At 48.1% G+C, this 27,719-nt stretch overlaps 1 protein-coding gene across 3 annotated transcripts; it reads left to right on the top strand.

The window, feature by feature from the left end:
- The first annotated feature begins 368 nt into the window (after positions 1 to 368).
- Rimkla (ribosomal modification protein rimK-like family member A) lies at positions 369 to 27,006 on the top strand. 3 transcript variants are annotated; one of them, XR_015619737.1, is made up of 6 exons: positions 388 to 644; positions 14,248 to 14,478; positions 17,435 to 17,521; positions 21,599 to 21,802; positions 23,767 to 24,632; positions 24,964 to 27,006. XR_015619737.1 is itself a non-coding variant. In NM_001446907.1 (5 exon segments), coding segments are annotated over 5 exon segments (1,143 nt in total). In that variant the 5' UTR covers positions 369 to 481; the 3' UTR covers positions 24,225 to 27,006.
- Positions 27,007 to 27,719: the final 713 nt, after the last annotated feature.

Raw genomic sequence — 27,719 nt, 5'->3', positions numbered from 1 at the left:
CTGGCTGCTAAAACCCAACTCCCTCCACCTCCCAGCCAGGCTGCAGGCCAGGATTGGGACAGACGGATCGCTCTTCTAAGGGTCAAGTCCAGCTGCAGAGCCCCGCCATGTGACCTTGCCAGGCTGGGAGTTGTCTTTGGAAGAGGCTAGTGGAGCTTCAGAGACTCGCACCCTTCTCTGGGGAAGCAGCGCCGCACCTACCCCGCCAGTGGCCCACCGGTTCCCCCGGTCGCCCCGGCCCCGCCCGGCCGCCGCAGGCTGCGCAGCTCCGCAGGCTCCGGGCCGCGTCCTCCCCGGGCGGCGCGACGTGCTGATTGGCTGGGCGGAGGCGGCGGAGACGGCGGCGGCGGCGCGGGGCGATCGGGAGCATTCGCCGGCAGGGTCTGCAGAGGCGCCTGGCGCACGGCGCAAGCGGAGCTGCGGTGCTCGCCTGGGACGCGCCAGGGGGTCGCGCGGGCGGGCGACCGCAGCTTCGGTCGCCATGTGCGCGCAGGTCTGGCTGCTGACCGACCGGCTCATCCGCGAGGACTACCCGCAGGTGCAGATCCTGCGCGCGCTCCGCCAGCGCTGCTCCGAGCAGGACGTGGGCTTCCGGGCCGTGTTCCTTGACCAGATCGCCGTCACGGTTGTCGGCGGCCACCTAGGTGAGCTCAGCCCGGGGAGGGAGGGAGGGAGGGAGGGGCGCCGGGGTCCCGTGAGCCAGCGGCTCTCTTCTTTGAGCCCGGCTCCGAGGTAACCAGCCCCTCTTTGCAGCACCGTGAGGCCAAGAGTAGAGAAGATGCTTAATTCATTCATTTAGGAGACAGGTTAATGGGGCATTCACGTTCACCTGAAGCTAAAGGCACCAAACCTCACCTTGTAGATTCTCCGAACACAGGTGGCCTGCCAGGTTGGATTCCGAAATTTAAAGAATTAACCCAGAATTCACAAGATTGCTCTTAGGGCAGATGTTTGGGAAACTTTTCCAGTGGTATGTATGCCACAGTGATGAACGCCTTGGTAGAACACTATTCTCAAACTGGGAGCCTAATTATAGGACACAGCTGAGACAGATTGGGATTGTCTCTGGAGGGGAAGGGGCGAGAGGGGACGATTGATGATTTCCATTAATTCGTCCTTCTTCCAAAGAATGTTGAATTCTGTTCCAAAATGGTCAAGTGCCTCCAGACCTTACTCGTCTCTTTGGTGCTGGGTCCAGGGGAATTTGGGGGGGGGGGGTTATCCCTGACTGCCTATTTAAAGCATTCTGTTTTCAGATATTCTTATTATCTTCAATCCATGCCTGCTGTGGATTGCTAAGCTATCCATGACTTTGGAAAGTCGTGTTCACTGGCTTACAGTCTGTGTTCTCAACAAGCCTTCCGAGGTAGCTAGCTATTTCAGGGAGTCCAGGTCTAAAGAGGGTTTGGCCCTCTTGGATGCTTCTTGGAATGTTATCCATATTTCATCTGTATCTGGTTGAGTAGAGTCCCTTCAGCAAGGGAAGGGATTCCACGTCCTGAACAGACTACTTACAAGTGAGGTTTTGAGTACGTACCCCTAAGCAAAATAGCTCAGTTGTACATTGTTCATCCCTAAGTGTATTTAAACCTTCCATATGTACGTTTCAGTTGCATATACTTTTGGAGTAGTGTATGCAAGCATTAGACACCCCACATTTCATGCGGTGTGGTTAAGGGTAAAATTAATGATTTCTCAAGCCTGGGTTCCTGAAACCCTCCCGATTGGTTAATGGTGAACTCAATTTCCGAACAGAGAATCTGAAAAACTGGATTCTTCTTATAGCTTTTCTGGCTTTGCTTTGTGAAGATCACTTTGACTTTGATTTTAGGGTTTGGTTTGGTTTTGCCTTTTCACGGTTAATTTTATGTGTATGGGTGTTTTGTCTCCATGTGTGTCTGTACACCGTGTGCGTGCAGTTCCTGCAAAGGCCAGAAGAGGGCATCATATCTTCTGGGAACTGAGGCTACACCTGTGAGCCACTATCTAGGTTCTGGGATCCAGCCTGCGCCCATCTCTTTGAATCGTGTATGTCATATTTAAGTTGAGGTTCTCCATATTTGAAGAATCTGTGCTTTGGGAGCTGGAGAGATGGCTCAGCGGTTAAGAGCACTGACTGTTCTTCCAGAGGTCCTGAGTTCAATTCCCAGCAACCACATGGTGGCTCACAACCATCTCTAATGGGGTCTGATGCCCTCTTCTGGTGTGTTTGAGGACAACTACAGTGTATTCACATACATAAAATAAATAAATCTTTAAAAACAATTTGTGCTTTGGGTTCCATATTTAAGTGAAATGATCAGTCATATTTTGCTGATCTAAATCAAGTCATAATATATACCTCTTTCCACTCCCAAGATGAGTTTGCTTGTTTATTTTATAGCTTGTAAAAATGTCCTTTTGAGAGGTCGTAGTCAGGTTTTCCTGTCATTCATCAGTCTTTACGTGTACATCCATACTTCTGAAAATGCTCTCTCTGTATGTCTAAAACTCCATTTTAAAGAAGCAATTGTAAGAAACATGAGAATTAAATCATAGTGATTCAGAAAGCACTTAAGCAATTAAGTGGAATTCATGTGTGAAAATGTCTATGTTCACAAACTAGTTGTTTCCTTTTAGCTACAGGAAAATCTATATAGATGCTTGCTTGATGGATGGAGAAATTGAAGACAGGTTTTTGTTGTTGTTGATTTTTTTATTTCTTAAAAAAATTTTTTTGAGACAGGTCTCACTAGGTAGCCTTGGCTGGCCTAGAACTTGCTATGTAGACCAGGCTGATGTCAACTCCCAGAGATCCACTCCCCCCTGCCCCCTAAGTGCTAGGATTAAAGTCATATACCATCACACATGGCTCTGTGACGGTTATTTTTCCTTTGATGATATACCCTAACCAACCTGGATTTGGATAGGGCTAGGGGGGTAGGGAGTCTTAAGGAAAGACCAATGACCCTCAGGTTATTAAAGTAGCCCCTGTAGGAAGCCCTTAACATCTTTTTTTTTTTTTTTTTTTTTTTTTGGAGCTGGGGACCGAACCCAGGGCCTTGCGTTTGCTAGGCAAGCGCTCTACCACTGAGCTAAATCCCCAACCCCAGCCCTTAACATCTTATCTACCTTGTTTTGTTCCTCTGAGAATGTGCAAATTCTTTAACCATTCAGTGTTTGTTTCCCTAAACACCAGCGATCACAAGACCAAAACACATGTAACTGTAGTAACAACAGTAATAATGGAGTTGGAGTAATAGGTCCTCATGCCTATATGTGTGGCATGAGCTCCGTTCTTCTTACTTATTAATACTCACAAATACCAGTAAGGTCATCATGCACACAGCAGCAGCTGGGTGTCACAATGCTACTCAGTGGATCCTGCTACCTTGTGAAGCGTTAGTCAACATTGGCTTCACTGTTGTCCTGTGACTCGTGGGCTTCCACTGATATATCAGTCTGAGGTGCCCATCTGGTTCCTCCAGATGGTAGAATTCCATTCATCCCTCAAATCTAGCTCACCTCACTGGTCTCTCCTGGAGTCATTTCTGAGCTCCCTTCCCTGTCCCCATGGAGATATCTTCCACCTGCTACCAAACAATGGCAGAGTGGCACCCATTGAAGTTTTACTATAATTTATCTGCGTACAAGACTTGTATCCATCCCCTCCCCTATCTACGGTTCTTCAAAAAGAAAAATTTCTGTAACCAGTACATAGTAGGCCTTCGTTAATGTTTGTTGGCTAAATTGAAGTATGAAGGCTTGTATGTAAGTACCCAGGCTTTCCATGCAGTTTGGGAGATCATGGTCAGACGTGGATGTGTTTGAGGTGGGCCGCTCTATGACAACAGGTTTACTAATGACAGTTAAGTTCTCTAACCATCCTCAGGTCAGAATTATTAACCGACTCAAGGAAAAGGGATCGTTCTAAAGTCACAATCCAAGACGGAGAAAATGTGCTCGACCTGGCAGAGAGGACTGTGTTAGCATCGTCTCTTAGGAAGAGCATGATTCAGCATTTCTGCAGCTCTCAGGGCTTGAGCTTTGGTGGCCTCATCTGTTTATTTATTTATGTTTATGAGCCCTGGGGATTGAAGCCAGGGTCTTGTACAGGCTGGGCAGCTAGTGATCTCCCACACCACAGAGCCAGTGCTCTAAAGGACTTTCTAGGTCAGGTTCTCTTTTATCTGTGGTATAGAAAAAAAGTGAACTCAGGGCTTCTCTGTTCACACGTTAGGCAAGTGGCCTGAGTTCTATGCCTCGTTTTTTATTTTTTATTTTAAGACAGATCCTTGCTTTGTTTCTGTCTTAGGCTGGCCTTGAATTCAAGCTCTTTCTAACCCGGACTATATGAGACCCTGTCACAAAAGGAAACTGCACAGGTCGGGGTGTGGGGCTCGAGCGCATCCCGGTGACTGCAGGCAGAGGCAGGTGGGTCAGTGCGAATTTGAGGCCAGCCAGGGCTACAAACTGAGTCCCTCAGGACCTCCACAGCAGACGTGATAATTCATCGACTCTGTGTTGAGGACTGAATAGGGATGGTGGGCCTTCACTCCCACACCTTTATTATTAAATTTTAACATGTTTTATTCTCCATGACCATCCGAGGTCTCCATTTTACCCAGTTTGCTTGGCAGGTATTCACTAAGCGGGGCGCCATGACACGTGCTGCAGATACAGAAGGGTAAACAGGAACAGACGTGGTCTTCACCCTCACAAGTTTATGTGTCCCGTGTTCTGTTTCCACATGTCTGCTGACTGTGTGTAAGGTATTGTTCTAGGTGCCTGAATAAATACTGGAAGTCACTGCCTCTCCAGGAGATTACATTCTATATTGAGGTCAGGTAGAGAATGGCAGTATGAGGACTAGGGTGGCCCTCTCCCACAGCTGTGCTCTAGTCAAGAGCAGAAGGGGGTCAGGAAGTGAACAGTTTGCTTTAAAGAAGGCGCTTTGATGAGGGCGGAGAACTACGCTTACCTGTAGGTATGAGGATTTGGAATGCAGTTAGGAACTAACTCACTCAGGAAAGTGGCAGTTGTAGGTTCTCCTTTGAGGGTCTATGACCTCTCTAACGAAGGGTAGCTGGCTAAGTTTACAGTACCAGCCGGGAGGTCCCTTCATTTGAGCAGATCTTAAGTCCAGTTAGGCAGCTGTTGGTTACCCCAGATAAAGTGGTGCTGTCACACCTTTGGGGCTGCCTTGCTGGGCTGCTCATTGTTCTGCTTCCTGGGCTTTAAATCTAGGTAGGGCTATCCATTGCTCTTCTCCCTGGGCAGCTTGCTGGGCTCCTTCTGATATCATCAGAGCTAGTCGTCAGGGAAAAGGTGTGCAAGTCAGTTCCGATTCTTCCAAATCCTGTCTGAAGGAATCAGCAACCAAGGGCAATGGTTATGGCCTATTTGTTTTAGGGGTCTCTTGGAATCCCCTGACCCACCACTTAAAGGGAGGATTCCCCTGGCTGGCACTGGAGTTTTTGCTAAATAGACTATAGCTCTTTCAATAGAGGGGCAGACATTATCACCCTATGCGGCATAACTCCATTTGAACCACATGGATTATATATACATTTTAGGTAAGCTTATGAAACAATGTTTCCCTAAGGCTTTTCCAAACAACCCTTAGTGTTTTTAGTTCTCTGTCCTCCCTCTCCCTCTGAATTATCCTCCTCACTTTCTCCTACAGGGAGGAAGTTCACTGTTTAGCTGTAGAGAGTAGAGTTGTCCAGGGAGGAAGCAGAGTGGAGGAGGTCAGTATGGCAGAACGGAGGGAGTGCAGGGGAGACATGAGGAAAAGAGGCTGAGGGTTGGGGTGGGGGTTGAGATGAGCAGCTACACAGGGCCTTGTGGGTCAGAGATGGACATTGGTTTCACTCTGGATAATGGAAGGAGTGAGAGAGAAAGGATGGGGTACAGTGCATTTTGAGCAGACCAGGAAGCACAGTGAGAAGGCAGACTGCCAGACGGTTTTGTAACGGGCTGGTGGAAAACAGGGAGGAGTCAAGGGGAAGCTAAGGCTTGAGGGGCTTTACCAATAGAGGAAGGAACCGTGGCTCACTTATATACTGGTCCCTGTGATTCAGGTCAGTGGAGAGGGAGACACTACATCTCTCCATCCACCAGGGGGAAAGAAGATACACTCTAGAAGCTAAATGAGGAGCAGCAAACACATCAACGTATGTTCAGGGCCAGTGACCTGAGGGAAAGGTGAGAAAATAGCCTGGCTTGGAAGGGCAAATAGGGAAACAGAGTCACCAGGAAGAGAAAGGCATTCAGCTGGACTCAGAAGAAAGGAAATGTCTTAGTTTGCTTTCATTTGTTGTGATAAAGATCACGACCAAACTTGGGAAGGCGTGGTTTTATCCTGCACACACTTCCCAGGTCACAGCCCATCATAGAGGGAAGCCAGGACAAGAACTCAGGGCAGGAGCCTGGAGGGGCTTTCTGGGTCACTCTCTCTGGCGTACTCAGCTCAGTGTCTTGTTGCTGTTGCCATGACTTTAATATTTGTAAAGATTTGTGTTTATTGTTTGTAATTGTGTGTTTGTGTGAGTGTGCACATGTGAGTGTGTGCCCACAGAGGTCAGCGGAGTTGACTTACTCTGGAGAGGGAGTTAGAGGCAGTTGCCAGCCGCCTGATGTGGTTGTTGGAGATGAAACTCTGGTCCTCTGGAAGAACGGTGTGTGCTTTTAACTGCTGACTCTTCTCTCCAGCTCCATCCGCTGGCTTTTTCTACAGCTGCTGACCATTTGCCTAAGGTAGCACTGCCCCCGATGGACTGGGCCCTCCCACATCGATCATCGATTAAGAAAATGCCTCACAGGCTTGCCCCTAAGCCAGTCTGATGGGGGTACAGTTTTCAGTTGAGGTTCCCTCTTTCCGGGTGACTCTGGCTTGTGTCGGGTTGATAAAATATTAGCTGGCACAGAAAAGGAAGGCTTGCCAGAAGGGGTTGACAAGGGAGTTTAGAGCCCATTGGTGTGGTCTGAGAGGATACAGCCAAAGTGAGGAGGGACAGACGGATGGACAGAAGAAAACTGTAAGGGCTGGGAGAGGAGCTCAGTGGTTGAGTGCCTGCCCTCACTCAGCTGGGGTGGGTGTGAGTGGGCAGCCATGGAGTCTGGAGTCTCAGGAAATGATATGGCCTCAAGTAGCTGAGTGAAGGACTTGATAAGACTTGTCTTCTGGTTTTTAAAAAGGCCATGTCGGTGAGGTACTGGTGTTGAGAGGAGATGAGAAGGTGTGCCAAGTTCTGGGATGCTTACATTTTACAGAAGGGGAGACAGGTCCAGAGACACAGCAGACAGTTCAGCCGGGACTCTGATGTGAAGGCCAGGCCCATTCTGCCTCCAGGACAACTTCTTGGAAAGTTTTTTCTAAGCCCTTCCTTGGTGCTAGTTCTGTTTGGGGTGGACAGAATACACACATTAGCTTCACATCTTCCGAGTCCAGACACACTGGGAGCCCCCGAGTCCTGTCTGAAGCCATCCATGCGGAGAGAACCATCCCAAAGCTCCTTGTCTTCCGCCACCCCACGTTCCTTCCACAGGGCACCCAGGACATTAACAACATTCATGTTGGCTTTCTTCTTATACCCAAGGACATTGTCTCACTGCCCTCTGTCATTAGAATAGTGCCTGTTCTTCAGCTGTTTGGAGGCCCGCCTTCCATGTCCCAGGAGCACATATGACAACACACCACACATGTGCGTGTGCACACACACACACACACACACACACACACACACACACACACGCACGCAGACACATGCATGCACACACATACAAACGGCCCCATAAGGAACAGAGAATAAAAACCTTGCCCTAAATTTCCAGCATCCTCCCCTCAGGTGGGTGTATTTGTACTCAGTGCTGGGGAATTCCCCTCCAGAGGAGGCCAACTCACTGATCACGTCTTAATTCCCCACACCCCCCTCCCAGACTCCTCTCTGAGTGTTTCTTGAAATCACTGCCCGTTTGGCTACATCAGCTTATATTGTGGTCTCAGAGTGTCCTGGGTAAACCCAAACTGAGATTGACCCAAAGAAGCTGCCCAATAAAATACCTCTGAACGAGGACAAAGTAAGGCATGCAGTGAGTCAGACTTCAGCTTCCCATGAGCTCTGGGAGAGCCGAGGCTGCCTGGCTCACCTTTGTGTCTCCCTCAAGCCAAAGGTTCAATAAAGAATGCGCTGAATCAAGAGACCTCAGAAAAGCAGTGCCTGGGAAAGGAAGAGGCCACACAAGTCACTGTGAGATGGAGGGGAGATTCCTTTGAACATCTTCCCCCAGAGAACCTCAAAAGGAAAAGCGCAGTGGTGACTGGATCTACCCCACAATCTACATAACTCCCTCAGGAGAGGAAGTGGGGGTGGGTGGGAGTGGGGGTGGGGTAGACATGGAGAGGTTCAGAAGAGTGGCAGGGACACAAGCCTGTTGTGCTTTGATGACATGACACAGCTTCTCCCTGACATGCTGAGGGTGACAGGGATAACTACCCTCCAGAGAGCCAGAATGGCTGGCTCTGGAGCTTCAGTGACAGCCACAATCGTGGGATCCTGCTAAAATACCATAGTCTTAAAAGGTGCCCCAGCGAGAGTCTGCCTTGCCCCAGTCCTAAAGTGTCCTGCTGGTTCTGCTGTTTGCTTTGTACATGAAAGGTTTTTGTTTCCCAGTGTACTGGGATCCAGGTTCGTGTTGAAGTTTCCTTTTGTGAAGCCACATAGGTGTGTGTGTGTGTGTGTGTGTGTGTGTGTGTGCGCGTGCGCTAGGAGAGCTTTAAACCCCAGTTCATCCCCTTTGTGTAAATGCCAGGACTTTGTGGTCAAATCCCTTCCTAGGATCCATTTTATAGGATGCCTCTAAGTGAGAGAAAATCTGTGGACGCTCTTAGGAGACTACATAGCACTGAGCTCAGTAAAAGCACCATCCCGAGGCAGGTCTGACTGATGGCCCTTTCATCGCCATACTTCCCTGTCTCTATGGGGTCACAGAGAGTAGTGTTTTTTGTTTGTTTGTTTGTTTGTTTGTTTTTGTTGTTTTGGGTTGTTTGTTTGTTTTAAAGCTCTACCTTGGAACCAGGATTTATGTATTGCAATGGAGATATACGGTATGCTATATATCTCCATTGTAAGGTACATTTATGTGCTACTGCACATAAATGAAAAACTTACTTTTGCTGAACTGAATTCATCCTAATCCAGGTTATGGAAGCAGATTTGATTCTTTGAAGAAGTTATTCTACTTTTCCTTCCCTGGTTATTACTGTTGGGTCCTTTTTGTTTGTTTTGTTGTTGTTTTAAGACAAGGGCTTATTATGTAGCCCAGGCTGGCCCCAAAGCTATGGTTCTCCTGCTCCAGCCTCTGCAGTGCTGGGATTACAGGTGTGCTAGTTTTTTTTTATCAACTTGACACAAGCTCGGGTTATCCCTCCAGGAAGAGGGAACAACAGTTGAGAAGATGTCTCTATCACATTGCCTGTAGGCGAGTCTATGGGGTATTGTTTTGATTGATTGATTGATTGATTGATTGATTGATATGGGAGCGTGGCCTATTATGGGTGGGGCCACCCCTGAGCAGGTGGTCCTGGGCGCCCCGGGAGGTAGAAGAAAGCGGACTGAGCAAGTCACTGAGAGTAAGGCAGTAGGCAGCACCCCTCCATGGCCTCTGCATCAGTTCTTGCTTCCAGGTCCCTGTCTTGAGTTCTAGTCCAAATTCCCTCAGTGATGGGTGCTTACCCAAAAGCACAAGATGAAATAAACCCTTTCCTCTCCAAGTTGCTTTTGGCTATATGTTTATTTATCACAGCAACAGAAAAGCAAGCTAATACAACAGGCATGCACCAAGTGCATGAAAATATCTCCAAATTCAAGAAGAATTCAAGAAGCAGAATTCAAGAAGCTGGGCATAGTTACCCATGAAAGCAGAAGACGGAGAAAATGATGTTCTGGTTCCACAAAGTTGATTCATCCTCTTGGGTCATTGCATGAACCAGTTTGACATCTAATCCTTGCCCCTTACTATCCTACTGACTTCTCAGAGTGATCGCTTCTTGGTTAATCTTTTTTAACGTGGTTTGAGGATAACCATAGTGAATCTCAAGCCCCAGCCAGGTGTCTGACGGGTGAAGGGACCAAAAGCTGCTCACATCCTCCCCCACCTCCCTGCATTAAGGTGATAGTCATGTCAAGTCCCTGGTTATCTGACTTTCCTTCCCATCACTACAGCCAAGCGAAGCCCATCCTCTGGTTCACACAGGTCCTCCATGCCCTTGGCTTGAGGCCAGCAGACCACGGTGAGGAGGTGAAAGACCCTGGGAAAGGTGACGTAGTCAGTGAGCTGTATCCCTGCATTAAGCTTAGCAGGTGCCTGCCTGGAAGTCGATGCCAATGGTGGAAATCACCTATGTGGTTAAAGGCCTCAGACTTTGCAGGCGTGTTTGCCAAAGAGCTGGCCCCAGGTGCAAATTGTTCTTGGCCCCATGTGGCTACTGCTCTTCCGGAAGCCAGAATGAGAAGCAGCTTTCTCTACCTGAGGTCACATTGTCACCGTGTGATGATGGCCATCGTGAAGAGACCGAGCAAGCATGCATGGGACGGTCCAGAGCAGAAGTGTCAGGAATGTCAGAGGACAAAGGTGTACGGTCACTCCTTCATATTTGCAGGTGATTGTTCTAGACACTTCCATCAAAGCCAAGGATTCTCCAGGGACTAACATGTTACCTGCACCTATGCTCCTGTCCTTCAGCCTCCAGATCACTAAGAATACTCAATGCAGTGTAAATATTATGTAAATAATTGTGGGTTCTTTATAGTTCTTTTTTAAAGGTGGGTGGGATTTGAACCCAGGACCTTTTGTATAATTGGTGTGTGATCTACCACTCAACTATACCCCCAGCCCTGGAAATAGTTGCTAGACTGTATTCATATTGCTTAAGGAATAACGTCAAGGTTGGGGATTTAGCTCAGTGGTAGAGCGCTTGCCTAGCAAGCGCAAGGCCCTGGGTTCGATTCCCAGCTCCGAAACAAAGAACGAAAAAAAAAAAAAGGAATAACGTCAAGAAAAAAGCCTGAACATTTTCAATATGGACATAAATTAAATTTTTTCTAGTACTTTCTATTTGCAGTTGGCTGGATCCATTGATGTGAAACCTGCGAATACATGGAGTTGATACAGCCCCAAACCCAAACTGTCCCTCTTGCACAGGGCTAGACAGCAATCTAGGCAAGCACTGACCTGTGCTCAGGCCTGCAGGGTCTCTGGGGTTCCACCTTAACCCATTGCATTCTCCGTTTATTAAAGGCTTCAGTGGGGATGAGCCAGGCCCAAAGATTTTCAGTTGGAGGAGAGAGATGAAGTCCTGGTAAGACTTCCCAGGTGTCTGTAGTGCTGCTTGTAGAGACTGAGCTCCCTCTGTGCACTGTGGTTGGTTTTCCCAGTGATGGGCTGAATTCTGTTCTTCCTCTGTAGACATCTGTGTGTCCGTGGCTTGTGCTGGGATTTGAAAGCTGGATGCTTCTCCTGCTTTTTGCTTCTCTAAGTTGCTTTTCTGTTGCCAAGCTATTTTCTCATTGAGCAGTTAAAAAATAAAAGTCCTTCCTTGCTTTTTGGAATATCTGTGCTGTGACAGTGTCAGTGCCTTGTGAGTGTGGCATTCAGTTGATTTTCGAAGCATCTTTGGTCTCTTTCTCACTGCGGGATGATGTGCTGGCCTTCCCGATTTGTTCACTGTTCACCATTTCAGTCAGCGTGGCTGCCTTTCCTTTTCTTCCCCGCTTCTCCCATACTCGTTCTTTTTTTTTTTTTTTTTTTTCCCCATACTCGTTCTAAGGCTGAAGGGAGAGGAGATTTTTTTTTTTCCAAACTGCAGGAAAAGCACCTTTAAGCAACCCTGTTGCTGGTGGCCATACAAACCTATCCCGGCTGCTTTTTACAGACTAGTCCTGAGACAGGTCTACCTGCTGGGCTCACAGCATCTGCATAAGCGCTGAGAAAAAAAAAAAATGTGACTTACCTGTCCCTCTACATCCACACCTTTAAAAATTAGCCAGTGAATTGTTTGGAATGGCTGACTTGTAAGTTAGAGCCACACGGTTGTTTTTGTGGATGCCTTGCTTTCTGTTTGCTTGGTTTTTTGTTTTTGAGATTTTTCTTGAGATTCTTTCTCAGCTTAGAACGTTGATATTGATATAGTTAGTCACCAAGTCATTGCCATGTAGCCCAAGCTGTCTTCGAACTCTTTATCCTACTGTCTCAACATCCCCAGGGCTGAGACTGCAGGTGTGTGCTACCAGGCCTAGTTTGGGAGACTTGTGTGGCACTATGCAAGCTTAGGGGGACCTTGAACCCAGGCACTCGTACGAGTAAACACCCTAGCACTGAGCAGCACCCACACCTGGACCCCCATTGGAGAGCGTATGATTTCACTCATACTTGGGTTTTAGTACAATGTATATATAAGGTGCTATATGTTTAAGCCCATAAAGTGGCTGTAAACTGTACTTTAAGGTTTTCTTTAAGACCCTTGGGAGATGCTTTGAGATTGGTTATGGTGGAAACAGACCCTGTAAGTCTTGGAACTCAATTTTTATTGCTTCACATAGTCCGTGCCCCACCTCCCTCACTCCGTCCCAGGTGCTGGGTGCCTGGTAGATGCTCAGTGTCTGGATTCAGACAGACCCCAGGGCTGGCATAGCCACCTCTGCCCTTGGCGTTCCCTCTGCACCATGTTCCAGTGCCCTCCATTCTAAAGGTATGGCCGAGTAACCGGACTTGGTGAAGCCCAGATCTATCTTCTTGCTGCTTCTGTCCAATTCAACAAATACCAAGTGCCACCCAGGCCTCAGGCACTGCTCCAGAGACCAGAGTCAGCACAAAACAGACAAAAAGCATTTCATGGCCAGCTCTGCCTGCCTCTTGGTGTCATGTGAGGCAAAGCAGAGAATTCCGCACAGAAGTCCTTCAGTAATGTGTGGGCTGCTCAGGGTCCTCTGAAGTCTTCACATCAAGTTGAGGCCCTGGTTAGCTCAGAGCCAGGTAGGGGACAGCCTGGATCATTCCACCTGTGTATGTTACAGTGTCTTTTAGTAAGCGTTATTTAACAAATATTGAGTTCAATATTTTTTAAGTATTGAATTGATTTTCTTTTGTAGACATTTTAAACTTTGGCTTTGTAATAATAGACACAGGAAAAATATTCTGGAAACTTTAGATAAAGAGAGACAAAGAAAGGCTGGTCATAGAAGCCCACATCTATAACCCTGTTACTGAGGTGAGGAGGTAAGAGTGGAGTGTTCTGTGAGGCAAAGTGGTGTGGGCTACATAGTGATGCCCAGCTAGGGCTACATAGCGAGACCTGGAGACAGACAGACAGGGGTAGAGACAGAGAGAGAAAGACTGACAGAGACAGATAGAGACAGACAGACAGGCAGGCAGGCAGACAGGCAGACAGACAGAGAGAGACAGAGATTGAGAGATTACTTGTAACCCTATTCTCAATGTTTAAAATGTGTATTTCTTTTCTTTTTCCCCAACCTGCACCTTATAATATAGTCGAGACCATAGTGAATTAGTTATTTTGAATCCTGAGCCAAGCTGGGAGTCGAACCCAGACATTGCATGAGTTAGGTAAACACTTTGCACAGCGGACCTGGAGTCCCGTTTCTCCATCTAACATGGGCATTTGCATGTACAAAATGTAACTATACATTCATAGAGACCGTTTAGCTGGGTGTGGTATAGCAGAAACCTAGAGTCTTAGCCCCTGAGGCAGAAGGATGGTGAGTTTGAGCTAGTCTGGGCTACGACATAAGATCCTATTTCAAACAAAACGAAACTAACAGGAATAGGGAAGTGGTCACACATGACGCTGCAGCCAGTAGATTTTCATGAGGCTCAGTCATCGAAGAATATAGAGATTCCAAAAGCAGGCAGCACTGATGCCCTCCCGAGCCACTGGCCCCAGAGCAGCCCCAGCCCCAGGGGAAGCAGGGCCTGGCTACAACTGTACCGTGGACCCTTCTAACTTGCACCCATCTTGGTGCGCTTCATTCTCTTCCCCTCTGTTTGTTCCTTGTATCATAATCGCGTTCTTCCCGTTTGCTGGAGGATGGTGCTGTCTACCGCTTTCTTGTGCCGTACACCAGCGTACACGGTTGCGCCCATGCGGCAGTTTTGAGGCTCTTTTCTGGCCAGATGAACTCTGGAAGCACTTCTTCCAGTCGGCAACGCACTGGCAAGCGATGAGCTCACTCTAACCCTTGCTTGCAGGCCTGCAGCTGAGCCAGAAACCCCTGACCACCTTCCCTGACGTAGTGGTTGTCCGAGTATCCACGCCTTCTGTTCAGTCAGACAGTGAAATCACCATCCTGAGGCACCTGGAGAAGCTGGGCTGCCGCCTGGTCAACCGTCCTCAAAGCATCTTAAACTGCATCAACAAGTTTTGGACATTCCAAGAGCTGGCTGGACATGGGGTCCCCATGCCAGATACCTTCTCCTATGGTGAGTCTCCCGAAAACATATTTATAACTCCTTTCCAAAATACTGGTGTCTCTCTTCTCTCTCCAAGAAACTTCCTGTGTCTCTGGTTGCTTTTCCCTGGGAATCTGTTTACCTTTGGAGGAATTAGCATATTGAATGCTGGCCAGTCCTTCTGTGTGAACTGCTGTGGCCACTCTCTGTTTGTAGTCATTTGAAGAACATGGACCAACCACTGTGAGAGCATGTCTTAGTCAGGGTTTTATTGCTGTGAAAAGACACCATGACCAAGGCAACTCTTATAGTAGAAAGCAATGTAATTTAGTTCGTTATCATCATGGCGGGGACCATGGCAGCACGCATGGTCCTGGAGAAGTAGCCGAGAGCTTTATCTTGATCCACAGGCAGGGAAAGAGTCTGGGCCTAAAATGAGCTTCTGAAACCTCAAAGCCTACCATAGTCACACTTCCTGCAACAAGGCCACACTTTCTAACCCTTCAAATCCTATCAAAGAATTTCTTACACTCCCTGGTGGAACATCAAATATATGAACCTATGGGGAAACATTCTTATTCAAACCACCACAGGAGAGCCCTAGAACAGCCCTACCCCCAAGGCATTCCCAGGGCATCAGAAACAAAGGGCTGCAAATATACAGGCAATTGCCGTGCAGTGTGGTCAATGTTTGGAGGAGCTCATAGGAGAGCTTCTAGTGCAGCGATCAGACATTGAGGACCACTTCCTTAAAGGGGTAGCATCATCTAAGCTAAGGATAGCCTGCAAACGAAGGCCTGGAATAGAGAGAAGGAAGAGAGCCAGAGGTGAAGAGAACAGAACTAACTGGCGGTATTGCCGGTAGTTACAGGAGGCTGAGGGTGCACGAGAGTTGAGGATTGGAAAGATAAGAGGGTGCAGCATGCAGCGTGCCAACAAGATAGCGGTATCACCAAGCCAACAGGAGGCTTTTGATCAGGAAGTGCCTGCTCAGAGTCACCCTGCAGGTCATGTTGGCCACCACACAGAGAATGATTGCATAAGACAAAGTAGAGACAGACAGGGTAGGTAGTGGTAGGTGACCTCAATGAGGGAGGAATGGTATCACAAACCAGTAGACACATGAGCAGATTTGGGAATCGTGAGGCACCAGGAGATACAGGAGAGCAGAACAACTGATTGTGTACGGGGCTATGGGGGAGGAATCAAGGTGATTAGTTTCCAGCTTGGATCAGAAGATGTCAAGGGGAAGAAGTAAACTGGCTGTCGGGGTGAATGGCTAGCGCTGGGGAAGGGGGTGATTTCAATGGAGACTTGGTGTATTTGCAACATTTATAGTCTCTGTGAGGGAAAATGCTTGGGAGGCTATGAACCCGAAGCTTCCAAAAGGCTGGGGATGAGGATTTAGAAGCCTCTCCTATGCTGTGAGTGAAGGGAGAGACACAGGCTCCTCAATGTGGACACGCAGGATGAAAGAACAGAGGTCTAAAGGGTCCAATTAAAGGGTTTCCATGGAATGCTTAGGACTGCTTATGCTGAAATCCTAGACAACTTAAGCTTAATTGTGAGACCATAACTATCCAGACTCCAACCCCATCGGAGACGTGAGAAGGAATAAACATTACCTGAGTATGCAGGAAGCGTAGGCAGTCAGCTTCCAAAGCTATAGAAATGACAGAGAAAGCTGGCTGCCTGGACAGTCCCCCACACTTTCTCTCTAATGTTGGAGCATCCATCTTCAGCCTTCTGGCCCAGAGTGTCAGACTGTTTTGTGAAAGCAGGAACTATGAAGGACTGCTTACCCTGTATTGGCAAAGCTCTTAAGCGAGCTGTGTGTGGCGATGCGTGCTTGTCATCCTGGCACTCGGAAGGTGGAGGCAGGAGGATTGTAAGTTTGAGGTCAGCCTGGGCTACAAAGTGAGATCATCTCATAGAAACACAAAAGAATAAAGCATAAAAAATGAAGTGGGGGAGGGGACTCTTTTAGGGGTAGAAAAAGAGCCTATAAAAGGAACTGGGCAGATGCGATTTGAGAAGTAAGAGGAGAGAGCAGAGATGTCATGTAGGCCAGTGGGAAAGGTGGCGCCGTCAAAGGCCCATGGGACTCCTCAATATAAGAAGACTGTTTCCACTCAGTGATGAGGAGAGGAGCCATCACAGGAGGCCTACAGAGGTGAAGGCTGAGAGAAGTCATTGAAATCTGCAACTTCCAAGCAGCTTGATGCTGGGTTACAGAGGTGGGGTTAAGGGACGGTGAGGGCCCAGCAGCAGGACTCCATTTGTTTAGGAGTGAGCATCTGAGGAAGCTAGAACAGAGGAAGTAGAAAGGCAACCAGAAGAGGACTGCTTTGACAGGCTGAGACCGCCGAGGAAGTGACAGGCAGGTCCCCACTTCCTTGTTGGTCATCACAGGTCCTAGAGGCTGCATACTGTTCCTTGCTACATGGCCCTCCCCACAGCACAGCACTTTGCTCCTTCAAGGCCAACAGAAAATGCTCTGAAGGCTTGTTTCCTCTTAAAGGGTTCTTCTGTTTAGAGCAGAGAATCATTGCCCTCCTTACCTTCGATAGACTCAAGGTTAACAGACTATTAATGTAACCCAAGGGCAGTAATCTATGCTCCCATAAATTCAATGGCCTCTCTCCCACTGAAGAGAAGGAATTCCATAAAGGAGTTCACAGGAGGGGTAGGTAGGAGTAGCAGGCTGTCCTGGAATTCTGTTCCCACGGCCATTGGTAAGGGCCCACCTGTAAGGATGCCGTGAGGGTTACCACAGCTGGTGTGACGTTTCTGTGGATAGAGGCTTGATGCTGGTAATCGTCGTCCTCTGGTTCCCGCCTTGCACAGTACAGGTGTGGTTCGTGTCTGCTGGGTTAGGATGGATTTGGATTGGTTTCATCAGCACATTCTACATGGGCAAGTGCTTGGGCCAGCCTCTGCCCCATGCGTTGCCAACACTTTATTGACTGTCGCCTTTTCTTGGCAGGTGGGCACGAAGACTTCTCTAAAATGATCGATGAAGCAGAGCCCCTGGGCTACCCAGTGGTGGTGAAGAGCACCCGGGGACACCGGGGTCAGTGGTACTGCTGGGCTCGCTGGGCCGTCGGTGCATGTAGCTGCAATTCTGTGGGACAGGGCTGTTCTACACACTCACAGTGCCTTCTGCCTGCTCTGTTCTTCAGTCCCCTCTGTCCCTCTGTCAGACGCCTATCTCTCTTTAAAGACTGCGGCAGACGTTTCCCCTGAGCTGATTGAGATTCTCAGCTCCACGGCCAGAGCACCTGCTCCTCCTTTTGCGTAGATTCTCAGAAGCAGAGCCGTTCCCCTTGCTGAACACCCTCCAAGTCCCCATGTCACCTGCTAGACCCAGTCCATGTTCCTCATGGCGCCCTGGTCTGTGCAGGCAGCCTTCTTCACTCCAGGCTGTCCTTAGTCACCAGAGAGACTGTACATTCTGTCCCATAGCTGTCTGCTCTCAGAGTTCACTAGAGCTCTGTCTTTTAGCTGAGCTCCTGTTTCCTTTAGACAAAATCAGTCCTCCCTCCTTTTTGTTTCGGTAGCATTTTGCTTTTCTAGTCCAGGGCTACATTGCTCAGCAGTTGTGGTTTTAAATGATGCTCAGGGTGGGCACCAGGCCCTGAGCACCTGACTCTGTAAGGCAGTGCTTCTCAACCTTGCTACCCTGTGACCCTTTAATACAGTTAATTCCTCACGTTGTGGTGACCCCCCCAACCATAAAATTATCTTCGTTGCTACTTTATAACTGTAATTTGCTAGTTATGAAGCGTAATGTAAATATCTGTTTTCGGCTGATCTTAGGCAACCCCTATGAAAGGGTCATATGACCTCCAAATGGGGGGGTCACGGGTTGAGAACCGCTGATAGAAGGCCTGCACATTGCTCAGTGCAGAGGAGGGGTGCGGCAGAGGTCTCGGCAAGAGAAAGTAGTCCCCCTGTAGTAGTGGTATGTAACTCAGGTGGCAGAGAACACTTGGGGATCGATGCTTCTGGAGCAAAATGCAGCATCCCAAACAGACACATGCTGAGCCTTGCTGTGAAGTAGAATCTGATGTAGACGCAGAGAACAGCCAGTGCTTTCCAGCTTACCTGTTAGTACAGACGCTGCAGGACTCGATGCACACAAGCTCCTTTGAGCCCGAAGAACGGGGAGGCACGCTCAACCTTTTTCATTTCTGTTTTTAAACTTTTTAAATTTTTAATTGATTTGTGTGTGTGTGTGTGTGTGTGTGTGTGTGTGTGTGTGTGTGTGTATGTGTGAGTGTTTTGCCTGCAATGTCTGTACCGTTTGTGGGTAGTGCCTGAGGAGGCCAGAGAGTGTGTTTGTATCCCTCACAACTGGAGTTACAGACAGTTGCGAGCCACCATGTGGGTTTGGGAATCCAACTGCGTCCTATGCAAGACTAACTACTGCTCTACCCACTCAACAACCTCTCCATCCCTTCATTTCTGTTTTTAAATCTGGGCTATTCTATTCCATTAATACACACCACACTCATATAATTCTTTCTCACACACATACACACACAATGCACGTGTGCACACATTTAGATACTCCACAGTAGACATTGACTGCACACTTCCTGTCACCTGCCACTTGGACATCTTCAAATAACTTGCTTCCTGTCCTCAAATTTTACTGGGTGTCAGGGATTCCATCATTTCAGGAATGGTTGAATATTACATTTTGTTTCATTTTTATGGTACTGAAGACTGAAGCCAGGGCCTTCAGTGTGCTGTTTTAGAGAATTGATTTTCAGTTTTATATCTTTGTGTGTGTGTGTGTGTGAGAGAGAGAGAGAGAGAGAGAGAGAGAGAGAGAGAGAGAGAGAGAAAGTGTGTGTGTGTGTGTGTGTGTGTGTGTGAGAGAGAGAGAGAGAGAGAAAGTGTGCGCGCACACACACACACACACGCATGTGCATGCATAGAGGCCACGGGAAGGCATCAGTATCCTCTTCTGTTACACTTCACCTTACAGCTTTAAGGCTAACCAGAAAGCTCAAGTTTTTCAACTTACCTGGTGCCAGCAGACCCAGCAGTCCTCCAGTCTCCACCACTCTTAGAACTGGAGTTACAGATATGCACAAGATACCTGCCTGTTACATGGATGCCAGGATTCAAACTCAGGTTCTCAGGACTGCACAACTGCTCTTACTCACGGAGCCATCTTTCTACCCCCAACCTCTTTTCTTTTCCTTTCTTTTCTTTTCTTTCCTTTTCTCTTTCTTTCTTTCTTCCTTTCTTCCTTTCTTCCTTCCTTCCTTTCTTTCTTTCTTTCTTTCTATCTTTCTATCTTTCTTTCTTTCTTTCTTTCTTTCTTTCTTTCTTTCTTTCTTTCTTTCAAGATTCCAGAGCTGTTCCACTTCTCTTGTGGTGGTGACAGGAAACCTAGGGAAAGCATTTCTCTTCCATGTTTGCTCAGTCATGCATGCTCATGCCAGATTTGCAGGGCAAACCTGTTGGGAATAGTGCTCCAACCTGTTTTCTGAGATGCAGGAGAGAGCAGGTGCTGGGGACAGCAGGAGCACAGCGGAATGCTCTCCCAGAGGGCCACAGGATGGGAGCCATTCTCTGTGGAATCAAGTGAGGATGGCCAAATAGTGAATCTCATTCACTTAGAAGGAAGAACCTGGGAAAATGGCTCTGTTGGTAATGTGTCTACTAAGTAAGCATGCAGATCCTGGTTTGGCTTCCCAGCGCCCACATAAAAAGCTAAGTGGTGCATGGCTAGGACCCTCATTCTGGAGAAGAGAGACAGGGGGATCATTGATCTTGCCTAATTGGTGAGCTCCAAGTCCCAGTGAGAAAAGCTGTGTCAAAAAAATAATGAGGAGACGGTGGAGCTGGCTCAGTGGATACAGCACTTCCGGTGCAGATGTGGGGACCTAAGTAGGAGACCTCAGAACGCTTGTCAAAAGCTGAGTGTGGTTTACGTGCACCTAACCAACCCAGCATTGGGGTTGGAGTGGTAGAGACAGGTGGATGCTGGGCATAGGCTGACTGGCCAGCTAGCTTCAAAGACCCTGTGTCCAGGCAGTGATAAAGAGGTTGATAGAGGAAGACACCCAGCGGCTTGCTCTGGCTTCCACACCTTTATGTGTGAGTGTGCATACACCGTGCACACACACACACACACACACACACACACACACACACACACACGAAGGTCAGGAGCAATAGAAGGAAGCACCCACCATTGATCTCTGTCTTCTATGTCCCCCACATTCACATATATGCGCATACCATACACAAAATGGAAGTTATGAGGGTGTCTGTCCAGTCTCCTCTGAGCCCACAGGTCCATCTTGTGGCAGCAGCATGGACCTTGTGGGCCTCTTACTGTGTTGTAGTTGTCCTCTGCAACACTCTGCATCCACACTTGGGATTCCTCTCGGCTGCATTCAAGTAATTATGTACTGTAAACAAAGTTGAGTGTCTGCCATATATACTAAGCCAGTGTGGACTTTAGAGCATTTAGACAGAGACAAAGACAGACAGACAGGCCCTGTAGCACCTTGAGGGGATGGGAAGGAAGTGCTTACTCACAGATTTATGAGTCTCAGAATCTTGTTTTTGCCCCTTATCTCAACTTCTGGGATTTATTATAGTTTCACTTTGAAAAAAAAAAAAAAAAAAAAAGAGCAGGCACAGGACACTCTGTAATCTCAGCGCGCTGGGAAGCTAGGATTGGAGGACCAGGCTTTTAATTTTAGTAACCACAGGCTTTTAAATTTAGTAACCCGGGGCTGGGGATTTAGCTCAGTGGTAGAGTGCTTACCTAGGAAGCGCAAGGCCCTGGGTTCGGTCCCCAGCTCCGGAAAAAAAGAACCAAAAAAAAAAAAAAAAAATTTAGTAACCCACAGTGTGGGTTACAGCGGGAGACCCTGTTTCAAAAAAGACACAAACATGAAAATCAGGTATGGGGAGAGAGACAGTGGGGTTAAAATCTTAAGAAAATATGGTTCAGTGCTCTTCAAGAGTCTCATCAGAGAAATGGGAGGGGCCGAGACACAGAAAGTTCCAGAAAGCTGGTACCTGTTTGGGGCAGGGAGACAGGCGGGGAGGGAGGATGGTAAGACAGGCGCACACACTGTCCAGCGGTCTCCCTTGCTCTCCGTCTTTCTTCTTGAAGGAAAAGCTGTTTTTCTGGCCAGAGACAAGCATCACCTTTCTGACATCTGCCACCTGGTCCGCCACGACGTGCCCTACCTGTTCCAGAAGTATGTGAAGGAGTCTCACGGGAAGGACATCCGGGTGGTGGTGGTGGGTGGCCAGGTGATTGGCTCCATGCTGCGCTGCTCCACAGATGGCCGAATGCAAAGCAACTGCTTTCTAGGTGAGAAGGGGAAAGGGTTGGGGCCAAGGCAGAGGACTTCAGGGAAGGCTTAGGGCTTGGGGGAGGGCAGAGGACCTCACAGAACATGAGAAGGGAACCTTTCCCATGCCTGTTAGCAGTCCAAAGAGGGACAGGAAGTCAAGGGCTGGGCCAGAAGACACGGTCCTCGTGTCAAGACACTAAATTATAAAACCTTGTGTAGATGTTAGGGCCTAGCAATCAGGGTTGACAAGGGAGTGACCAACGTTTTGGCAAGGGTCCATCTGAATAAAACATGGAAGGTGTAAGGAAGGAGGTGGGGAGTCAGCCTTGAAAACTGTATCCCCTTAGGCGGTTTACCAAGGACCTTACAAGTGGGTCTAACCTGTGACCCAAATGTCCCCCAAAGAGCTATGAACAAAACTAGCCCAAAAGCACAAATGTACTTAAAACCTCAAACTTTTTTATCTTGCCATTTTGGGGAGCTGTTGTGACTTGATTGTATAGTTCTCAAGTGTTCTCTTTGTAAGTGGCAAGATTATGTGGCAGTGTGACAGGGCCGCCATGAACCAAGGCTGTGGCCAGAGGAAACGTAGTATTTGCTCTCACATTTTAACTGAAGATTTCCTTTTCCTTTCATGCACGGAACTGCCAGAAAACTGCAGTTTATATTTTGGCTGAAGATAGAGAACCCTGTCCCTTTAGCCCACTCAGAAAGCTTGTTTTCTGTCATGGGGAATGGAGACATCGTGACAGGGATTTGCATCCTTGGCCCCATCGCAGAAAACTCCGGTCAAACTTGGCGAATGAATTATGTTGGTAATTTGGAAAAAGAAAAGCCCTACAGTTATTTCCTGACTCAGCAGCTGCGTGCTCCAAGTTCATTGATGATAAAAAGGCTCATTTGCTGACCGGGTCCTGTTCCGCTAAGAGTCCCCAATCGGAACCACATCATCTGCAGTGGAGCTGGGAAGACAGATTACGAGCAGTGGTCCTCAACCCTAATGCCGCGACCCTTTAATACACCCTCACAGTGTGGTGACCCCAACCATAAAATTATTTTGTCGCTACTTCATAACTGTAATTTTGCAACTATCATGGATCTCAATATAAATATCTGATGAGCAGGATATCTGATACGGGAACCTTGTGAAAGGCTCATTCGACTCACAGAGGGGTTGTGGCCATCGAGTTGAGAACCACGGCACTGTGAGTTAGCTCTCGCCCTGGGCTAGCGCATGACCCAGAGTCTGTGCAGGCAGGCGGGTGTGAGTCCTCTGGCCATGCAAGCCAATGCTGGGTCAAGTCTGATGTCGCGCTGAGCACGCGGTGGTCGTCTTCATGTATACAGTAGCTATGTGCAGATCCACAGTCTGGAACCTCAAATCTGTGGGTACCTGGTGTGCTTGAGACCCGAAGTTGGCAGGATGTTACTATCGTCTTTCATTTGCTGGTACTCGGGCCTGAACCCAGAGCCTTGGTACGTTCTGGGCCGGTACCCTGACCCTGATGCCCAGCTCAGCAAGTATCATTGATTATTAAGTATGCTGGTTCCTATCTACTATATGATAAGTAGATTATCAGTTTTCATTTTTTTCTAGCAACCATTTACTGAGTGCACACCGTGTATCAGGCACTGTGGTTTTCCAATATCTGTTTTCATTTTTAAGTATTTCAAGTGTAATTGTATGCCATAGGTGTGTGGGTACCTCTGGGGACCAAAAAAGGACACTGGATCTGTTGGGAGTTATAGGCAGTTGTGAGTACCTGAAATGGGTGCTGGGGACCAAAGTAGGGTCCCCTGGGATCTCATTCAGTGCTCCTAACCACCGAGCCATCCTGCCCCAACTTTCTAAACTTTTAAGTGGCACTGTCCATAACGGTACTTGTCTCACTCCTTTGTCACCAGTCCCATCTCTTGCAGGTCATTAGCCTCATCAGTGAGTGTCATTTGTCACCTTGGAGTTGCTGTGCTTTCTTTCCAGGTGGTGTGGGTGTCAAGTGCTCACTGACAGAACAAGGCAAGCAGCTGGCGATCCAGGTGTCCAACATCCTGGGCATGGATTTCTGTGGCATCGACCTTCTCATTATGGACGATGGCTCCTTCATGGTGTGTGAGGCAAACGCCAATGTCGGCTTCCTGGCCTTTGACCAGGCGTGCAACTTAGATGTGGGGGCAATCATTGCAGACTATGCTATGTCCTTGCTGCCAAACAGGCAGACTGGGAAGATGGCCATCCTCCCGGGACTGGCAAGTCCCAGAGAGAAGAGCGAGCCCAATGGGTGTGTTTCAGCTCAGGGAGTTGCAGAGAGTGTCTATACCATCACCAATGGGTCTACCTCTAGTGAGAGTGAACCTGAACTGGGAGAGGCCCGGGATTCCTCAGCAAAAACAATGGGGGCCCCGCCTGCCCATGTTACCCGAGCCTGGTTACAGCATTAACAGGATCCCTTCACGAGTCCAGTGAATTCCTGCTTTCTTGGCAGCATTTAAACCAAATGCTACTGCTTCCCTGAGTAGTGTTCAGTGAATTAGGTCTGGACTAACGTGATTTCATTTGCACAGAAACTAGAAAATCCCATCTGGGCACTCAGCATCCTTTCTAATAACAGTTTGAACCAATGGCCTAGCTTTGTGGTTTTTGTAAAGACTCATATAAAAAACACTCATCGAGAACAACTTCCCGAATGATCGACTTGAGGCCAACGTCTATTGCAAGCACGTCAGTGGACGGGTAGGACTTTTAAGGCGCTGAGTCCATGTTGCTGTCCCTGGTCGTTAGCAGCAATGAACATGAACTTGGCTCCTGGAAACATCGTCCTCACATGCAGGAGATGGAGGCGTTTGCAGGTGGGCGGGATGTTCCTGTCTACTCCCCCTCCCGGTCACCATCTTACCACATTCCTCCGACACTCAGCTTCTCACCGAAGCGCTTTGTAGAAGGTGAGGTGGAACACACTTTGACCTCGCCGGTTGGCATGTGTCCTGCTTTGTAACAGGGGATCTCTACAGATCGCTTTGTCTCTCGTAATCCACACTCCTGCTTTACCTATGTCAGCTCCAGCAGCTTTACACACCTTTGCTGCCTTTGGCCTCAGCTGGAAATGCATCTGATAAGCTATGGCCACACTCTTTGTTTCTTGTGCACTAGAACTCAACACCATGGACTTTTCCTTTTCAGTGGACTCCGCTCACTTGTCATCTGGAAACCAGTGGGATTTTACTGCAGAAAGTTCCTGGGCGATGACCGTTCTTCCCCAGCTTCTTCTGGACATGCTCCTGTTATCCAGACTCCAGGAACCTGTCCTTACCCATTTTTCCAAATTGGGGAGACTTGGGTATTCGTGGAGGGGTGAGTGGGTTATTGTAGACAGGATACCATGTGCTTTTCTTTCTCACTCTTTAAGCAGCAGTAGATGACATCTTTCCCCTGGGAGAAACGGTAGAGATAGTTTTGCATCTGCTAATAGAAGGTCTAACTGGGGGTTGGGGATTTAGCTCAGCGGTAGAGCACTTGCCTATCGAGCACAAGGCCCTGGGTTCGGTTCCCAGCTCTGAAAAAAAGAAAAAAGAAAAAAAAAAAAAAAAGGTCTAACTGAAAACAAGCAATGACCTAACCCACCCAGAGTTACCTCATTATACTCACGAGGAAGACCCACTTCAGATATTTTACGGCCGGTGCCAAGAACATTGAGGATCCCTCTTTGGGATTACTTCAGTAGCTGTCAAAGGGAAGAGGCCTTGTAACTTGATCAATAGGCCTTGTTTAGTTTCTTTTACCCTCCACCCCCACCCACCCCTCACAACTCCCGCTACCTGCCAAGTTCCACCACCCATTGTATTTACCAGACACAATGCTCTTTGGCTATTAAAAAATTATAGACTTATCGTAAAGGACAAAGATTTGCCCATACTGGGGAGGCATATAAAAGTTCAAATTTTCCAAGGAAGGTTCTAGAAATATGAGTTGGGTCAGCTACACTGGAGTAAACATACACTTTATAAGGTATCTACTTCGAAGGCACCACCACCCCATGGGCACGTAATTCCTGTACTATAAGTATAAAGTGTATATAAAGCCACATGATAATGTTTTTTCACAACACATTTAAATAGAAATTGGCCTTTAAAATCAGGCAACACCAGATTTCACCAACTGACAGTCACACACCTGAAAATGTTGGTGCCATGTGACAGATGTCACACCTCACCGTCTCACCCCTGGGTACATGCCACTGAACTGTAATCTGAGTGTGTGTCTGTACCGTTGGAAAAGGACAGTTCACCCTTATAGACTAAGACTCGAATCTTCTCCTTAGCACCCATGGGTGGCTCTAAAAGAAGGATAGTTATATTCTCTTCCTGCTGGAAGTGGTCAGATATGAGCCAGGCATTGGCTTAGCGCAAGCCTCTTCTTGTTGATCTAAGTCCACCTAGGCCCTACCTGTGCAGAGCGACTTGGAGTGTTTCCAGATTCCTTTGCCAAAGGAGGCCCATTTCCCAGCTGGCAGAGACGTCTGCCAACGGTGTTATTGCCCAGAACTAACCCTGCCCAGAGGCAGAGAAAGCTGACTCTCATCTGGATCCTAGCCCCACTCTGGGATTTCCATATCACAGCTGGCCATGGTTGCTTCCTTGAGTCTCAGCTCTGTGGCCCCGCCATACTTGCCACAGCTGCCTGGAAAGAACGTGGAGATGCAGAGCGGGAGTCTGATGCTGGCTCTCCCAGCACAGCTAGGCACCTGAGCTCTGTGTCTCCATTTTTCCATTCTGTAGACAGGGAAAATGGCCTATTTCATTTACCTCGTGGTGCACTCTGAGGCTGAAGTGAGTTACTAAGCATAGCTGTCTGTCTGGGAGGAGGTAACAGACACCTCCCAATGTAGCGTTGTGTTTATCATCGCTCCTGAGAGAGTTAAGAAAGGAAGAGGCTATGCATTCTTGTCCTTAGCAAGCTCAACAATAGGAGGGGCCCTGAAACACAGAATGCAGCCTGACTTACAACCTGAAAGGACTTAGACACCCAAAGAACCTTCTGGATGTACCCTGCATAACCTGAAACCCTTGACTCATGTATGCCAACACTAAGTCTTCCTCCGTAATATAGATTCAGGGTATGTGTGTGGTCTTTCCACTGTCTGGTAACAACATCTTGAAACTGGTCAAAACTTGAATGTCAATAGCTCAGTCACTCAGAATATACATGATTCTGCACTTGGAAAAATGTCTTCGTGTGTCTTGTTTGATTGACTGTGTGCATGGTGGATGGAGGATGGATTGGAGACTTGGGGCCCTTAGATTTTGTGATGTAGCATAAGTGGGTCATGAGCATCACTATTGGAGGTTCAGCACCCTACCTGACCAGTCCTGTGTCAAACAGACCAGGTTGGGGAGGAGGGAGAAGATAGAAAGGCCTGGAATAGTTTTGTGGCAGAGATGAAATCAGGGTCACTTGGGACTCTAGAGGAAAGGAGAGAAAATGGGTTAAGTCATGGCAGGGACACCCTGCAAATATGGGAAAGATAGAAGAAGCTAATTTGGGGGGAAAGAGAAGGTTCTAGGACCAACCGAGTCACCGATACTATCTACAAATCTTAGCGTGGGGAGTGACTCCAACATCAGGCACAGCAGGACACTGCCCCTGTGCTCACAGGTATGGCCTCTGCTTGGTGGTAGTCTGGGCAGAAGTTTTAAAAAGGACACGGGCAGCAGCTAATCGTCACCGCCATCAAGGTTCATGTTCTTAGATCCTGACAGAGAACCCGGTGGTGTGGCTGGAGAGGTAGCTTGACAGTTGAGAGAGCAGTGGCTGATCTTCCAGAGGACACAGGATCAATTTCCCAGCATCCGCATGGTATCTTACAACTGTAACTCCAGTTCCAGGAGATCTGACGCCCTCTTCTGGCTTCGGCAGGCACCATACATGCACATGGTGCA

Source organism: Rattus norvegicus, chromosome 5 (genome assembly GCF_021556685.1).
Source record: "Rattus norvegicus strain SHRSP/BbbUtx chromosome 5, alternate assembly SHRSP_T2T, whole genome shotgun sequence".
NCBI classification, from domain to species: Eukaryota; Metazoa; Chordata; class Mammalia; order Rodentia; family Muridae; genus Rattus; species Rattus norvegicus.
The sequence above is the reverse complement of the archived record's forward strand: the minus strand, read 5'-3'. Positions and strand labels throughout refer to the sequence as shown.